This window comes from Apium graveolens, chromosome 2 (assembly GCF_009905375.1).
Source record: "Apium graveolens cultivar Ventura chromosome 2, ASM990537v1, whole genome shotgun sequence".
NCBI lineage: Eukaryota > Viridiplantae > Streptophyta > Magnoliopsida > Apiales > Apiaceae > Apium > Apium graveolens.
This window is the reverse complement of record NC_133648.1, coordinates 292595820-292614693: the sequence shown is the minus strand read 5'-3', so window position 1 is coordinate 292614693 and position 18874 is coordinate 292595820. Positions and strand designations below refer to the sequence as shown.

The following is an 18874-nucleotide window of genomic DNA, read 5'->3' as shown; positions in this document are numbered from 1 at the left end:
TTAGTGGACCATATCATTTAGAGTGTGCTTCACATAATCACAACTCAAGTCTGGCTGATGCTTTGGTTGGCTACCACATATGCTTTGCCTGGTATGCGTATGGAGCACTCCAAATACCAATGTAACAGTATAAGTCTGAATTTGAACCAATTATTAATGTTGTATTTTATAATTTCATTTGTAATGGCAACTGTATTAGCTATTCTGGTGCATGGAAACTAGGAGTCTACAAGGCTGTCACATTACATTTAGCTCTAGCGTAGAACTGAGTTGCTCAAAGCCAAGCCAGGGGAACTCTATGCACATGTGTGTCAGGTACAAGTTTTTTCTCAAATTACAACTTTATTCACACCAAGAAAAATATGTGTTGGACTCCAAGAAAGATGTGTTCACCAATCACCATAAAATGCATATGCTATACAACATTGGCCACAAGATTAAGCATGGTACAAGCATTTCTGTATTTTTATTTCCTTTAACAATAATACTATTTTAATATTTATAGTTGTAAAAAATCAAATCTTAATTTTCCCCTTAATAACACTACATTTTAATGAATGCTTTATCTCTACTACAAAATCATATTAACTAACTTGTATTAATTATATGAAAAATATAGGGAATGTTTTCAAAAATACCAAAATTGTAAAAACAAATCCAAAAATATGGTGCAACCTTTGTGTACACCATACTATTACTTACTTCATATGTAACTTTTATAGTATTTTTAAAAATAAATTTAAAAAAATAGGTATTTTTGATAAATTTTTCAAAATATAATAGGATACTAAATATATTGTTTTAACTAAATATTATTGACAAAAAAAATAAATTTTATATAAAATTCATATAATAATTAATTGGTTCATCATAGTTTTCATTCACATTGTGTCTATACAAAACTTCACTCAAATGACTATTTTTTAATATAACTTATTTAATTGTATAAAGCAGTAGAATGAGAAGTGAGAGTCTAATCGGAATTACTTATTTGAGTTTCTAAATTAGAAAAATACAACCTTATATTCCGAAAATACCCTCAACAAACAAACAAACAAGAAACAGAAGAGTAAAAAATGAAGGCAAGTGAGGGTGATAAAATTTAACAAAACTTGCCCCTAATTATTTATCCCCAATCATAACCCTAGCTGCTCCGATTGCACCCGCCGGACCTCCGACGACTTCTACGGTAACGCTCATAATTACGTATCTTTTTAATTAGCTTGCATTAGCTACATCCTATCGTATTTTTTGCATTTGTATCCACACACACACAAATTTGGATGCTTTTACTTCATAATTGAATGTGTTTATTATGCAATTTTGTTTGTTTCCTTTTTTGTAATTTATGCATATAAGCTGAATCCAAGTAAAGAATTATTTCGATATGTTAATAGTTATTTATTCACCTTGAATTTATGAGACTCTCTGTTAAAGATGCTAATTTTTTTAATAATAAGTCTCTTTAGTTTTTCGGAATATAATGCTGTTTTATTGTTATTATCGGAAGTTTGAATAAGTGGGTAGAAGAATAATACAACTTTCGAGCTGCTCGTTAGCTTGCTTTGTTGTTTTTCTTTATTTTTAAATCATCTCTCTGGGTATTGGCACAGCTGCGAAGTTCTCTTTACAAGTATGGAATTGTTATGATCTTATGTCTAGAAGTTAATGGCTTAAACAGAGCTGACGGAATCTGCAGTATGCTTTTTATACATGGAAAGAATATATATGGATAATTGGTCACTTGTGGTGGTTAATTGATCTTATAAGCTTTCTTGGTAGAACAAATGTCTTGTACCGTATGGCTTGAATAGGAATTTTTACAAGAAAACAGCATAAAATAAGAAATTTGTGCTGTTTACTAATTTATAGGTTAGATGGTACTTTTGTGTAAAATAATTTAATTGAGTTTAAAGACTTTAGGAGAATTAATACATTTGCTGTGAGATGGTGTTTCAGTTATAAAATCAATCTTGAATACTTATAACATTGAGCATAAACCAAAAGCATATGTGGATGTGCTTCTGACTTTTAGCCTTTCCGTACATAAAGGATCTACCAGCCATGCATCCACAATTGTTCTACTTGTATTATGATGTCCGGGTTTAAAAGCTAAAACAAAGACATCCTATACAGAAGCTCCTTAAAAACTTGTTCCGAACTGAAGAGATATCCAGTATCTTCATGGTTATAATTTCTTGCCGTAAGTTAGCCTTAGTGTTTTAATTGACTGAACTTTGTTATGTGCAGGTGCAAATACAGTCTTATTTAACATTGTGCAGAATGATGCCTGAGATAACAAGTTTAGTAAACGAAACTTCTGAAAATGGTACAGATCTGTCAGCAGATGATATTGGCAGTATCGAGGAAATTCCAGAGGATACAATACTTTCACGACAAACTTCTGTCAATCTCATTCCATTTATTGGCCAGAGGTTTATCTCACAAGATGCAGCCTATGAATTTTATTGTAGTTTTGCTAAGCAATGTGGATTTTCGATCAGACGCCACCGTACACGTGGAAAAGATGGGGTAGGTAGGGGGATTACAAGGAGGGATTTCACTTGCCATCGTGGGGGTTATCCACAGTTAAAACCAGCAGAAGATGGAAAGCTACAACGGAATAGAAAATCTTCACGCTGTGGATGTCAGGCATACATGCGTATCGTGAAAAGGGCAGATTTTGATGTGCCTGAATGGCGTATTACTGGTTTTAGCAATGTCCACAACCATGAACTTTTGAGGGAAAACGAGGTGCATTTACTTCCTGCTTACTGCACTTTGTCTGCAGATGATAAGAGTCGTATTTGCATGTTTGCAAAAGCAGGGATGTCAGTGCGACAAATGCTAAGGCTAATGGAGCTGGAGAAGGGTGTTAAGATAGGTTGTTTACCATTTACAGAAATAGATGTGAGAAACCTGCTGCAATCTTTTAGAAATGTTGACCAAGATAATGATGCTCTTGACCTTCTCAAAATGTGCAAGGAGAAAAAAGATAAGGATCCGTACTTTAAATACAACTTCAAGATTGATTCTAATAACAGGTTGGAAAACATTGCTTGGTCATATTCGTCGTCAATCCGGTCATACGAAGCTTTTGGAGACGCCGTAGTGTTTGACACAACTCACCGGTTGGATGCTTATGATATGATCCTAGGTATTTGGGTAGGAGTGGACAATCATGGATCAAATTGCTTTTTTGGCGCTGTGCTTTTACGAGATGAGAATATTCAATCTTTCTCCTGGGCATTGAAGGTGCAAAGTTACAATAGGTCTTATATTTATATTGTATATAGTTTTATTATACATTGCTGCTATTAAGTTTGTCTGCTCCAATAAGATGGTTAGGGGCGTGACTGAAGGCTACTAACATATATTCCTCAAGGAAATTATATGTATAATGCATATCTCAAAGTCTATGCATATTTACGAGCTTATTTAAACTTTTACTAACGTTGGAAACTCACATGCCCTTTTTTAAAAGTTTTTTAGAGTGTTTGAATCCTTCAGATTAGTTTCAACTGTTGAATGATTGAAAATTTGAGTACTGATCTTAAGTTCCTTGTCTTTAGTGCATTATTCCTAATTGGAAAACTGAACTTCATTACCCCTTTCTGAAAACTCTTGTCTTTAATTTGGTTAATCTTCTCATTCCTTCCATCTCTGATCTCTGATCTTTTTAAGAAAAATCTTAATGAAAACTGTTTTACTACATTTTGTCACGCTGCATATATTTAGGGTCCAGTCAAAGAGATTATTTAAGGTCTTTGGTTGCATATTGGATTTATTCTAGGGCTCTTATTCAATGTCAAACACTTGTTTCTAGCAAAACACTATGTGTTACTGTTTTATGTTTCTGACAAATTGAGTTTGGCAGACATTCCTTGGATTTATGAATGGAAAGGCTCCACAAACAGTTTTAACTGACCAAAACATGTGGCTTAAAGAATCTCTTGCTGCTGAGATGCCGAGCAGCAAGCATGCATTCTGCATTTGGCATATTGTTCCAAACTTTTCAAATTGGTTTTCCATTCTGCTTGGTTCACAATATGATAGATGGAAGGCAGAGTTTCTCCGGCTATATGATTTGCACTCAGAGGAGGAGTTCGAATCAGGATGGAGAGAGATGGTTGACACATATGCACTACATGGGAATAAGCACATTTCCAGCTTGTATACCTTACGTACATACTGGGCATTGCCTTTCCTTAGATGTTACTTCTTTGCGGGAATGACAGGTACATCTCAATCAGAAACAATAATTGCGTACATCCAACGGTTCTTGAGTGCTCAGTCCATACTTGATAATCTCATTGAGCAGGTATTGCCAAATTAAACTCTTAATTATATGTTAATTAGTAACATGTGGTAACATTGTCATGTACACTTGTTTTCAGATAGCTGCACTGGTTGATGTAAAAGATCGAGTAGAATTAAAGCAAAAGATGCATCGTAAGGACCACAAAGTTGTCCTTAAAACAGGTTCACCAATTGAATCTCATGCAGCTGCTGTTCTCACACCATTTGCCTTCTGCAAACTACAAGAGGAGCTTGTACTGGCACCACAATATGCCTCCCTGATGATAGATGAAAGTTACTTCATTGTGAGACACCATACAAAGATGGAAGGTGGGTATAAAGTGATATGGGTCCCTCATGATGGGTTCACCAGCTGTAGCTGTCATCACTTTGAGTTTACGGGTATCCTTTGCAGGCATGTCCTCCGTGTTATATCCACAAACAATTGTTTCCATATTCCAGACCAGTATTTACACATGCGTTGGAGAGATGTCACCTTACCTGTAATGCAAACTTCAACGTTAGGGGAGCATGCAGAGAAAGCCCAGTGGTTAAAGTCCATGGTTTCAACGCTAGTTGCGGAATCAACTGAGACAGAGGAGCGACTTGATTTTGCATGTGATCATATTGCTTTGGCATTGACTCGCATTAAAGGCTTCTCTGGACAGTCACATGGTGCTCACCATATTTCTTATAATAGCCCATCAGACTCATTGATTCTTCCAGAGGTCGAAGATTCTGATGGTGTTGGTCAAAGTTTCTGTAGAATTCCACATGATTGTCTTGCCCTGGAAAAGTCGAAAGAGAGGAGATCAAGAGATGGGATGGATATATATAGGAAACGGCGTCTTTGCTCAATTACTTGTTGTGGGCAGTTTGAGCACGATGCTAATGATTGCCCGATTTTGGCAGGTGATGATATAAATGTGGATGGCTTGGGTTTTCCATAGGTGATCAGAAGTTCTTTAGTACTGCCTGATGGCCCACCAATATCAAATTACTGCAACAATCACACTCCAAGTCCTACCAGTGCTTTTCCTAATTCGTTGTGCTTCTGAATTTGGAAGTAGTGAATATATAGTTTGTTGTATGTTCATAGCAGCTGAGTATGGCGTATTATCTAGGTTGTCTTGTTATTTATACGACCTAGGTGTGTTGGTGAGACAGTTTGAAAAAGAAAAATCTTTGCCATATTAGGTTGCAATAGTTTTTGTAGTTTCTTTAGCCAGCTTTATGTTTATGTATAAATATGCCTTTTAATGAATTCGTACTTCAAACTCTTGAATTTTTACTGGGAAAAAAGAAGAAGCTCAGATGGGACAAATTGTGTCCCAAAATCAAATCAAATGCGTAAAAGGCAATTTTCATTTAGCTATCTCTGTTGGGTTTGTGTGGATTAATGTAAGCATAATCCATGCGTTTGGGATTATAGTTATTTAGCATCTAAATTGCAGAAACCAGAGTGTCCAATTGTTCATAGCAGACAGAGAAGCAAGGACACTGTCATGGAGAGCGTTAAAATTGGTCCGGTTACTTGTTAGGCCTCAGTCATACTATAGAAGGGGGTTGAATATAGTATCTACAATCAATTCGATTATAAACTACTTGTAACAAGAAACAAGTTTATTGAATATATCAAACTCTGTTACAGTAGGTTTAATCTACTCTCTCAGTGATGTCATACATCACTAAGAGTTGTTAGGGTTATAATGAATAATATGCTCGTGAATGATAACAACCCTAATCTGTGTTTATATACTACACAGTTACAAGATATCTCCTAATTGATATGATAATGATTTTGTTTCCTAGAATACATCAATCAGAGATTATCTACTGCAGTCTTATAGCTGTCCAATTCTTCATGCATATCTTTACTTGTTTAATCCAGATCTTTTCCTGTAAATCAGCTGTTTTCCTTATCTGAAGTGTACCCACACTTAAGTCCTGATATAAGTTCTGACGCCTTAAGTTCTGATAACTTCCAGTTCTGATACTAAATTCTGAAACTAAACAAATCAGATTAGACATGACATCACAAATATATCTAACAATTTCCCCCAACTTGTAAATTATGAAAAATATACAAGTTAACAGATTTGATGATGTCAAAAACATTTAAGTACAAATGCAATGAGATATTATTTTAAATAGCTCAATACAACTTACAGTACATGTAGCTTTACCAATATTACTAGATCAATCTGAATCCATAGTGATTCCTTGTAAAGTCTGTTACCAGCCTGTCCTCAGCATTTCTCAGAACTTCAACTAACTGTGCTTTGACTTGTATCAGTTTTTCATCTTCATTATCACCAATAAGATAAATGGCTGCTCTGAGTGCAGGAATTGATGTTCTTTCAAGCCCATCTCCAAGTCTGATAACTCTGGGATGTGAAGAGTCATAATTGTAGCATAAACACTTTCCCTTCAGAATTACTTCAATCTTGGCAGACTTCTTCTTCATAGAAACTTCCCTTCCATCATCTTCAGTGATTTTTGGAATGTATTCAGAAGCTTTTGCACCTTAAATTCTGAAAAGATCTCTTATAGCCTTCAAAATGTAATCTGACCATCTTCTTGTAACATCAGATTTTACTTTCAGATTGTAGTGAATATGTTGAAACTCTTTGACAGACTTCTTTAGCACATCAGAATCTGCTAGTCTGTAAGTTCTGCCATAATTGAGAAACAGGATCAATTTTTCTTTAAATTCTGATTCATCATGAGTATCCATGACAATTTGAGCAGACAGCACTTTGTCAAGGTGCTTTTGTTTGATTTCTTCATATGGTTTATCAGTCAAAATGAAAGGATCTCTGAGAGTAACTTCTACTCCTGTTTGTCTCTTTTATTTGTCAGAACCTAACCCAGACTTGTCTTTAGCTTGTTTAGGTCTAATCCCAAAAGATACAAGCTGATTCAGCATTAGATTGGTCTTAGGTTTCATTGGAGTAGCTTTGTTCCATAACAGCTTCTTTTTCTGATCAAGTGTTAAGCTGTCTATGTCAACTTGAGCAGTGTCAGATGTTGATGTCTTGATGAATTGGTCAGGATTTGCAGTTTCATTTGTAGCTTGCTGTTCTGAAATATCTTCACTCTGAACAACTTGAGCTATATCAGAGGTTGTCTTAGATTCTTCTGTCATCCTCTTTCTCTTCAGAATTTCAACTGTTTCATCTTCAGCAGCAGTATCATCAAAGACTTGAACCATCTTGCACACAGGATCCATCAGAATTTAAGGAATCTTCATCTTCTGTTTCTTGACTGTCTCCCCAACTTTTCCTTTTCCCTTGTCTTTGGGATCAGTAGTAGTTTGAGTTCTAGTCTTTAATCTAGGAATCTCTGTGGCAGATCTTTCTCTTATTACTATACCTTTCTCCTTAGGTTTGGGAGGCTTCTTTGCATTAGAAGCTTTAGACTGTAGTTTTGACTTTTCAGCATTAAATCTTGCTTCTTCTTCTCTAAGTTCCTATAAATTCACTCTTGGATTATCCTTAAGGAACAGTCTCTTTGCAAGTTCCTCATCTAAGGCTTGAATCTTAGGATCCTTGTAAAAGAAGGTTGCCTTCTTTCCCCTGAACTTTAAGGTTTGCATGAATTTCTTCGAGTCTTGACTTCCACCTTGAATGAGAACATCAGACTTCGTCATCAGAATTTGATTATCAGAACTTGTTTTCAGAACTTGATCTTCAATTTTAGAACTTGTGAGCAGCAAAGTTTGATCTGTATCTGAAGTCTTCTTTCCTTCCTTATCACGATCAGAAATCTTACTATCGTGTACTTTCTGGATAGGAATTCTGCTAACTTGCTTTCCTTGACTTTGACCTTGCTAGGGTTTCCCGGGTCATCTTCAGAATCATCATTTTTCTTCAGTGCCTTGCTAATTGAGTATTTGGACTTAACTACCTTCTCCCCCTTTTTGGCATCATCTGTCAGGAGTAGAGAAAGAAGGAGTTCCACTGAAGATTGGATCTCATTTAACTGAGTCTGTTGAGCAGCTTGATTTTATAAGACCTCATCCAGTTGGGCCTGCTGATTGTCTTGAACAAGCTCAATAGTATCCACTTTTTCTTGAATTGGTCTGATAAACCTCTTATTGTCTAGTTGGAGTTGACTCTTTTGCTGGTGGTGCTTCCAAATACAAAACAGTTGGAATATTCAACCTGTGAATGTCAATTTCAGGACTTAACTCTGAATCTTCAATTGAGGCAGTTTCTTTGAATGGAGAGTGAGGTGGAGAAATCACAGATTCTTGTACAGGTTCTGATCTGTGAACTTCAGGAATGTCAGATTTCCGAATCAGAACTTCTTCAGGTGCTGGAAAGGCTTCAATCACAATAGGTTCTGATGAGATCAGAGATTCCTGATCCCCTTCCTCGGCATCTTCAGTATCCTCAGATTGAGTTTGTGCAATATACACATCTGCTCTAGTCTTCCTTGATTTTGATTTTCTAGATGGAGGGGTGACATGATCTGTATCAGAATGTGAAGACCTCTTTCTTTTCTGAATGTCAGAAGCTTCAACTGCTTTCTCCTTCTGAAGAGTTGACTCTTCAGCTTCTATTGTCACAGGTTCTGATGCAGGAACCTGGACTTGTTCATCCTCATCAGATTCATCTCTCAGAATCAACTTTGTTCTTCTCCTTGGTGGAGATTTAGGCACAGAGATAGTTCTTTTGGTTTTGGGCCTAGATGGTGTAGCAGATTTCACAACTGGCACTTGTTTAGATGTACCAGAGTGTGGTTTAGATTTGGACTTGAGAGGTGAGGTTCTGATAATAGGTGCTGATGGTTGTGGTTGAGAGGATTGTGCTGGTTGAGTATTGGAAGGCTGGGTTGGTGGAGGTTGAGAAGTAGTAGGCTGTGTAGGTGCAATATCATGATATATGGTTGTGTATGTGTGAGGATCAGAATTTACTAAGAATTATTTGACAGATTGGGGAATTTGGAGGGGTCTTAGTATATCCTTCTTATTATCAGCAGATAATAAGTCTGTGAAAGCCCTTTTGTGAAGTTTAAAGGGTTCAATTAACTCACTAAAGCTTGGGGCTTATAAGAACAACAAAAACTTTAAATAAGCTGACAGAACCTAGCAAAATAAACAGTATTTGGGTCCTCTATCATCCTATCCCCAATAAACCCTAGCACAACACTAGCATAATCAAAATGAGTTTGATTAAGAAGAGCATACCCGATTTGCCGACTCATGATTGGAATAGCATCAAAATTGGAGCATTTGTTGGCAAAGGCTTTGGTAATACAATCGAAAAAGAAGCTCCACTCCCTCCTGATGTAGGGCTTCTTCAGTTGTCCCAGCTTGGACAAAGACTTCTCATAGCCAAGATTTGCCATCATATTTTGAAGAACCGACTCCCCAACTTGTGAATTGTAAGTACAGTTTTCTGGAAGATGCAATGCTTGTCGAACAGTTGACAAGGTTACCAAGTGCTCATCTTCCCATGTTGTAAAAATGATGCTCGGGGACCCACTTTCACCACCATTATCATAGACTCCAGACCTCCAAAACTCCAGAATTTGCTTGCCTGAGAGAGCCTGTGGTTGGGTCAGAGCATAACTAATTTCACTTCGAGCGAGAAAATCTCGAATGAAGTGAAGTTCTGAAGGAGTCTCGTCCTTCTTGAGAATAGCCATATAGTTGTTGGGGACAAACTTGGCTCCATCAAAGATGTTAGGAATATGTGTATCAGTTTGATGATAAGTTAAACAAAACACTTAAGTAGAAATCTAGTGATTGTAGCCTCAACGGATAAGACCATCTTGGCTATCCGTTGAAGGAGTAGCTTTACTTAGCAATAAGTTTAGTATTGTAGCATATTTCATTCTCTGGTTTCAAGTTGTAATTCTTAGATGTTGTAGGAAATTATCAGTCATGTTGACTACTAATGGATATACAAATAGGAGGGCTAATTGTAAATATTTCATGCCTTGTAATTTTGTATAAGTGAAGAAGTATCAACGGATATTGAAGACCTTCAACGGATAAGAAACAAAGCTTCAACGGATGTCTCTAATGCTTCAACGGATAATATCCATCAACGGATAAGTGTTTCAACAGATAAAGACTTCAACTGATAATGCATCAACGGATGAAAGCTTCAACGGATGCTTGGTTCATTAGCAGTTGATAGTGACAATTCACAAGCTGACAGAGGCACATGGGTTGACAGAGACAAACTGGAATGTGGAAGCCTCAAGGAGGAATCAAGAAAATGCAGCATTCCCATTCTGATACAAACAAGGAAGTATTCAAAGATTCACAGATTATCCTAGATTGCATTGGATAGAGAAATGAAGAAGAAACATGTGAAGAATCCTTTCAATTGTATTTTACAGTTTTGTCTTCACTTGTAAACTTGGGGTTATATAAACCAAGTAGCAGCTAGTAATTAGATGTGAATTTTCCTGAGCTGTTTAGAAATATCAAGAGAGAAAATCATCTAGTTTGTACTAGGAAGCAGCTGTGATTTAATTCTTTGAATCACAGATTTTCTGAAATAACACATCTCTGGTGGAATAACAAATCCACCAGAAAAGTTTTTAAGTTCTTTGTGTTCTTTACATTTGTGTTTGAATATATGTCTATCTGCATTAGCTTCAAGCAATTCACACACATTTGTTCACTTAAACACTTAGCCTTAGAAACTGCTCAAAACTTGAAAAAGTTTTGAGATTTACATTCAACCCCCCTTCTGTAAATCTCATTGTTAGTCCACTGGGAATAACAATTGGTATCAGAGCAAGCTCTTAACATATAAAGAGTTTAAAGATCTATTTTGCTAACATCATGAGTGCACAGAAGAATCCTCCTGCTACCATCATGAGTAGGAAGGATATTGGTATAAAGATCCCAGTCCTGGAAAAAGATAATTATCATCACTGGAAAGTGAAGATGCATTTACATCTTCTTTCTCAAGATGAAAGCTACATCAACTGTATTGAAAATGGTCCTCACATCCCTCACAAAGTAGCCACAGCTGCTACTGCAACAGTTGCTGTTGGACAGTCCATTCCCAAGCCAAAAGCAGAATGGACTATTGAAGACATGGAAGAAATCCACAAGGACAAGAAAGCCATGAACATTTTGTTTAATGGCTTAGATCAAGATATGTTTGACAATGTCATCAATAGCCAAACTGCAAAGGAAGTTTGGGATACTGTACAAATCATCTGTGAAGGTACTGAGCAGGTCAGAGAGAACAAGATGCAGCTTCTTATTCAACAGTATAAATATTTTCACTTTGAAGAAGGTGAATCATTAAATGATACCTTCAACAGATTTCAGAAACTGTTAAATGGATTGAAGCTGTATGGTAGAGTGTACCAAGTCAAGGATTCCAACTTAAAATTTCTTAGGTCTCTGCCAAAGGAATGGAAGCCCATGACTGTCTCTTTAAGAAATTCTCAAGATTATAAGAACTTCACACTTGAAAGATTATATGGAATTCTGAAGACTTATGAACTTGAAATGGAGCAGGATGAGCTGTTGGAAAAGGGAAAGAGAAAAGGAGGAACAATTGCTCTTGTAGCTGACAGTGAGAAGATGGAAGTCAGGAATGAGGAGAAGACAATGCCAAGTCTCAAAATTGGCACAAGCAAATTAGAATCAAGCAAGGGTAAAGAGCAAGCAACTGAGGATGAAGACAATTCCAGTCAGGATGACTCTGATGATGTTGATGAAAATCTGGCTTTTCTGTCCAGGAGGTTTGCAAAGATGAAGTTCAGAAAAAATACAAAGTTCACTAAGCCAAACAAAAACATGGTGGACAAATCAAAGTTCAAATGTTACAACTGTGGCATTAGTGGACACTTTGCAAGTGAGTGTAGAAAGCCAACTTCTGATAAAAAGAAATTTGAGCAAGTTGATTACAAAAAGAAGTATTTTGATTTACTCAAACAAAAGGAAAGAGCTTTTCTCACTCAAGATGATTGGGCAGCAGATGGGGTCAATGAAGATGATGATATGGAATATGTCAACCTAGCCCTGATGGCTAATTCTGATAAAAATGAAACTAGTTCATCAAGCAACCAGGTAATTACTACTGATCTCTCTCAGCTTTCTAAACATGAATGCAATGAAGCCATAAATGATATTTCCAATGAATTATATCATTTACGTGTTTCCCTTAAATCACTAGCAAAATAAAACACTAGGATCAAGGAGAATAATGTGTTTTTATGTGATAGGAATGCTGTGTTAGAGGATCAGGTAATTGAGCTTGAAAAGATAAAACTTAAATGCTTGACTGTTGAGAGTGAACTAGCAGAAGCTGTTAAGAAAGTAGAAATTCTTTCTAAACAGTTAGAAAGTGAGCAAGAGGTAATCAAGGCCTGGAAAACATCTAGGGATGTTAGTGTTCGGATTGCAAAGGTTCAGGGAATTGAATCATTCTGTGAGGATGCCTGGAAGAAAAACAAAAAGGAGTTAGAATTAATTGATGGATTGTCAACGGATGTGGAATCAACAGATGATGAAAGTTATCCGTTGAAGGAAGAAAAGGAGCATCCGTTGAAGGCTCATCAATTAAAACAGACAAGTTCTTTTAAAAATAAAAACCTCAATAAAAAGAATGATTCAACTCTCAAGAACTTTGTCAAAGAAGGAGCCAGCACATCCAGAGATGTCAGTAAGGTGAATATAGGACACATGACTTTAGATCAGCTGAAAGATAGGCTTAAGTTGGTTGAGGATAAGAAGGAAACTAAAAGAAAATCTAAAAGAAATGGGAAGGTAGGGATTAATAAACATAACAATTACACACCTGATAGGTATGCTCCTAGAAAAAGCTGTGTACATTGTAAAAGTGTTAATCACCTATCTGATAATTGCAAATCTGTTAAAAATGCTCACATGCCTTCAAATCCCTCCATGCCTAACATGTCTATGTCACCTCTGCATGCTATGCCTGTTATGTCTCACCCCCCATGCACATTTTGCAAACATGCCATATATTAATAATCCTTATTTTACTACATTTAGTATGCCTCAAATGCCATACAATATGCCTATGTGGAATAACATGTTTGCACAACCTATGTCTTATCAAATTCAATCAAATGTGTTAAATGATTCTGTGACTAACCCTACACTTCAACCAACCACATCTGAGACCAAGGTTGACCCAAAGTTACCTAAGTCAAAAGATGCAGGAGGAATGAAGTCTAGGAAAAAGACTAACAAGGCTGGACCCAAGGAAACTTGGGTACCAAAATCAACTTGATTGATTTTGTTGTGTGCAGGGACAAAGAAGGGATCTATGGTACTTGGACAGTGGTTGTTCAAGACACATGACAGGAGATTTCACCCTGCTCACAGAGTTTAAGGAGAGAGCTGGCCCTAGCATAACCTTTGGAGATGACAGCAAAGGATTCACTATGGGATATGGCTTGATTTCAAAAGAAAATGTCATCATTGATGAAGTTGCATTGGTTGATGGTCTCAAACATAATTTATTGAGCATCAGTCAACTATGTGACAGAGGGAATATTGTTTCCTTCAATTCTGAAGCCTGTATTGTCACAAGTAAGAAGGACAATAAAGTGGTTCTAACTGGAGTTAGAAAAGGGAATGTGTACTTAGCTGATTTCAACTCTACAGATGCAGAATCCATTACTTGTCTTCTCAGCAAAGCAAGTCCAGTTGAAAGTTGGCTATGGCACAAGAAGCTATCCCATTTGAATTTCAAGACAATGAATGATCTAGTCAAAAAGGACTTAGTTAGAGGAATGCCTCTAGTGGAATTCATAAGGGATGGACTGTGTGATGCTTGTCAGAAAGGAAAGCAAAAGAAAGTATCATTCAGTAAGAAGCTTGAATCTGCAATTGATGAACCACTACAACTTCTACACATGGATCTTTTTGGACCAGTCAATGTATTGTCAATTTCAAGGAAAAGATATTGCCTAGTGATTGTAGATGATTTCTCAAAGTTTTCATGGGTTTATTTTCTTGGATCAAAGGATGAAGCTAGTGAAATCATCATCAATCATATCAAGCAAGTCAACAATCATCCTGATTTCAAAGTAAGGAATATTAGGAGTGACAATGGAACTGAGTTCAAGAATTCAACCATGAAGTTGTTCTGTGAAGAAAGTGCGATCATGCATGAGTTCTCAGCTCCAAGGACTCCACAACAAAATGGTGTGGTGGAAAGGAAGAACAGATCACTAATTGAAGCTGCAAGGACAATGCTTGAAGAGTCAAAACTCCCAACTTATTTTTGGGCTGAGGCTGTTAACTGTGCATGTTACACTCAGAACATTTCTCTAATCAATCACGCAAAAGGCATGACTCCCTATCAATTATTCAAGAGAAGAAAACCAACTTTAAACTTTCGACATGTCTTTGGTTGCAAATGCTACATCTTAAGGAATCAATCTGATCACAAAGGGAAGTTTGATGCAAAGGCTGATGAAGGAATATTTGTTGGTTATTCTGCTGGAAAATCATATAGGGTCTACAATCTAAGAACCAACATTGTCATGGAATCTGTACATGTTGTGTTTGATGATAAAAAGATTGATGGACTAACAGATGAAGGACAACATGAAGGACTCAAATTTGACAATATTGAGATAAATTGTGATGATGGTGAAGATGAGAATGATGAAGAAGGCATCTCAAGAGGGATTCAAAATATGCCTTTGGATAATGCACAGAATGCTGCATCCGTTGAAAGTCATAACTCAACTTCCGTTGAAAGAAGCAATGCAGCATCCGTTGAAAGACAAAGTGGATCATCCGTTGAAGTTCGTAATGAAGCATCCGTTGATCACAGTCTGTCAACGGATAATCAATTCACTTCATCAGTTGATAGAACTCCCAATTCTTCTCAAATGATCAGCAACTTAGGGGGAGTGTCAACCAATCAACATTCTACCTCACATCATGACAATACTGAGGCAAACTCATCTAGAGCTAATCTACCATCTCAAAGGAAATGGACCAAGAATCACCCTTTTGAACAGATCATTGGTGATGCCACATCTAAAGTGCAAACTAGAAGGGCTACTCAAGATGAATGTCTGTACAGTAGCTTTCTATCACAAGAGGAACCTAAGAGAGTAGAAGAAGCTCTTTTGGACCCAGATTGGATTTTAGCAATGCAAGAGGAGCTAAACCAATTTGAGAGAAACAAAGTATAGAAGCTGGTACCCAAGCCAAAGAACAAGAGTTCTATTGACACAAAATGGGTATTCAGAAACAAGATGGATGAAAATGGCATTGTCATAAGGAATAAAGCCAGATTGGTTGCTAAAGGCTATTCTCAACAAGAGGGAATAGATTTTGATGAAACATTTGCTCCAGTTGCCAGACTTGAAGCCATCAGAATCTTTCTAGCCTATGCAGCTAATGCCAATTTCAAAGTCTATAAAATGGATGTCAAAAGTGCATTTCTAAATGGGGAATTAGAGGAAGAAGTTTATGTAAGCCAACCTCCAGGATTTGAAGATCCAAATTTTCCAGACTATGTGTATTATCTGTTGAAAGCACTCTATGGACTAAAGCAAGCACCTAGAGCCTGGTATGAGACTCTGTCAAAATTCCTTCTAGATAATCACTTCACAAGAGGTACTGTTGACAAAACTCTCTTCTTTAGAAATTTTAATGGCTCTAAAATACTTGTTCAAATTTATGTAGATGATATTATATTTGGATCTACAGATGATAAGCTTTGTAAAAAGTTTGCTAAGTTAATGCAAAGTAAATATGAAATGAGCATGATGGGAGAGCTAACTTATTTTCTTGGTTTACAAGTTAAACAAGTTAGTGATGGAATTTTCATTAGTCAAACTAAATACATTTATGATCTTTTAAAGAAGTTTGACTTAATGGATTGTTCAACTGCAAAAACTCCCATGGCCACTGCCACCAAGCTTGAATTAAACAAGGCTGAAAAGTCTGTGGATATTTCAAGTTATAGAGGCATGGTTGGCTCACTTTTATATTTAACTGCTAGTAGACCTGATATAATGTTTTCTACATGTCTCTGTGCTAGATTTCAAGCTGACCCTAAAGAATCTCACTTAGTGGCTATTAAAAGAATTTTCCGATATCTCAAAGGGACTCCAAATCTAGGAATTTGGTACCCTAGAGAGTCTGGTTTTGATCTAATTGGCTACTCAGATGCAGATTATGCAGGCTGCAAAATAGACAGGAAAAGCACAACTGGTACCTGTCAATTTCTAGGGAACAAGCTTGTGTCATGGTTCAGCAAGAAGCAGAATTCTGTTTCCACATCAACAGTTGAAGCTGAGTACATTGCTGCTGGTAGTTACTGTGCACAGATACTATGGATGAGGAATCAACTATTTGACTATGGTCTGACTGTTGACAAAATTCCAATATTCTGTGACAACACAAGTGTCATTGCCATTACTGAAAATCCAGTGCAGCACTCAAGAACCAAGCACATTGATATCAAGTACCACTTCATTAGGGAACATGTGATGAAAGGTACAGTGGAACTTCATTTTGTTCCAAGTGAAAAGCAGATTACAAACATATTTACCAAACCACTTGATGAATCAACATTCACAAGATTAGTAAGCGAGCTAGGTATGCTTAATTATTCATAATTTATGTCATCTATATAATCTGCCTTGAAGCCTGAAATGAATTTGCTGCAAGAACAAAGTTGGCTTTAAGTAAGACTTATCCTATCAACGGATATTCCCTATCCGTTGAAAGCCAAAATTGTTCTATCAACGGATGTTCATTATCCGTTGAAAGACAAATACATTTCTGGTAATTTTATCCTTCAACGGATAAAATGGTGTTGATCATCAACGGATAACTATTTACCTTATCCGTTGAAGTGTCACATCAGTTACTATAAGTGAGTCACAGCCGTTGATTCTTTTACTCAACCGTTGATACAGATATACAGTGTTGTATGTCTTTGTATTTAAGGTAGTTTTCAGAATTTCTACAGTTTTATTTATTCTTGAACGGCTGTAACTTACTTAAAAGTATCATTTAATCATTTTATTTACGTTTTAATTCAAGAAAGTATAAAATCCCAATTGAACTCTTATTTTCACTTTACGCTTTCTTGCAATTCTTATTCTCCTTCTCTCCCAAAAAAAAATCTCAAGTTTTTCTCTGTAACCTCTACTCACAACAATGGCACCAGTAGTCAAAATTATGTCTCAAACATGATTTGTTTATGAAAAGAATAATTTCGTAGCCTTGGTTGAAAAGAATGAAGCCCATTCTGATTATCACAAGATGATGGACTTCATCAAATACTGCAAACTAAGCTATGCAATGCTGGAAGCCCAAACCATCTACTGTGAGGTGATTGAGGAGATTTGGACAACTGCAGAGTTCAACTCCACAGATATGACTATTGCCTTCTCTCTCAAAGGTAAGGACTATTGCATTAACTATGATGATATACAATCTTGCTTTAAGTTGCCTGAGAATAATGCCATGATACCACACACTGATAAAGATGTATCTGCTATGTTAGATTCCATAGGCTATGCTTTTGATTCTGCTAGTTTAGGTAGTATTAGAAGGAAAGGCCTTAGGAAAGAATGGAGTTTTCTTGGAGATGCCTTCATTAAAGTTTTCTCTGGGAAGATTAGCAATTTTGATGCCATAAATTCATCTCTTGTTAATATGCTCTATATGCTAGTTTCTGATAGGTACTTTAATTTTAGCAACTGTGTTATGCTAGAATTAGGATCCAGATTAGGTAACAAAGCTAATAGACCACATAACATCTACTATGCTAGATTCTTTATGTTATTGGCTAACCATATAGCTGAAGGTTTGGTTATATCAAATGAGAATAATAAACTCAAATGTTGGGCACAAGAGAAAAGGGTCCTTGTAGACCTTTTGAGAATGAACCTCAACAGCCAGGTGCCATGCGTATACTTGCCAATCATGAATGCACCACAGGTAAGTGAGGTAAACACTTCTATAACTCCTACTATTTCCAACCCCATTGTTTCTTTGGCCTCTAGTGTGGCCATGGAATCTGTGTCTTTGTCCAAACAGGTTCCTGCCAAAGCCACCAAAACCAAAGTTTCAAAACTCAAGTCAAAGAAACCTACCTCTGTTGTTTCTCAAAAGACAACAGTTGTAACAACTACCATAAACCCTGAAGGGAGTGAACAGGGTGTGAGTGGTGAGGGGAGGGGTGAACATCAAGAAACCCCCCAGGATAAGGCGGGAGAGGTGAGTGGTACCCAAGCCAGCCAAGCCACAGTCTCTCAAAAGACTGTGGTGGTTCAAAAGGAGTCCAACACATCCCTAGTTGCATCCTCCCAAAAGGATATAACTATTGAAAATAGTCCCCAACCAGGGACACAGAACAAAAGAGGGAGGGACACTGAAGCCACACATTCACCAATTAAAGCCTTTTCAAGGAGGAAGAAGGCCAAGACCCTAGTTTCCACACAAGGGACACACACAGCACAGATACATCCACCTGTATCTGAGCCTTCACAAATTCAGCTTGATGTGATTCCAGCAAATGTGGAATCACAGCCCCATTCTCTCATAATAGAAACACACCAATCATCAAACTCTCCATCACCC

General features: G+C 36.8%; 1 protein-coding gene across 1 annotated transcript; it reads left to right on the top strand.

The window, feature by feature from the left end:
- Positions 1 to 1049: 1049 nt before the first annotated feature.
- LOC141708597 (protein FAR1-RELATED SEQUENCE 11-like) lies at positions 1050 to 5578 on the top strand. Its single transcript, XM_074512304.1, has 4 exons — positions 1050 to 1189; positions 2251 to 3255; positions 3878 to 4321; positions 4398 to 5578. Exons 2-4 carry the CDS (start codon positions 2284 to 2286, stop codon positions 5247 to 5249), a joined length of 2268 nt encoding a protein of 755 aa, XP_074368405.1. The 5' UTR covers positions 1050 to 1189; positions 2251 to 2283; the 3' UTR covers positions 5250 to 5578.
- Positions 5579 to 18874: the final 13296 nt, after the last annotated feature.

Coding starts and splice junctions, on each gene's coding strand:
- LOC141708597 (XM_074512304.1), top strand. CDS start 2,284: ATGATGCCTGAGATAACAAGTTTAGTAAACGAAACTTCTGAAAATGGT. Junction 3,256..3,877: donor CTTTCTCCTGGGCATTGAAG/GTGCAAAGTTAC, acceptor TGAGTTTGGCAG/ACATTCCTTGGATTTATGAA. Junction 4,322..4,397: donor TTGATAATCTCATTGAGCAG/GTATTGCCAAAT, acceptor ACTTGTTTTCAG/ATAGCTGCACTGGTTGATGT.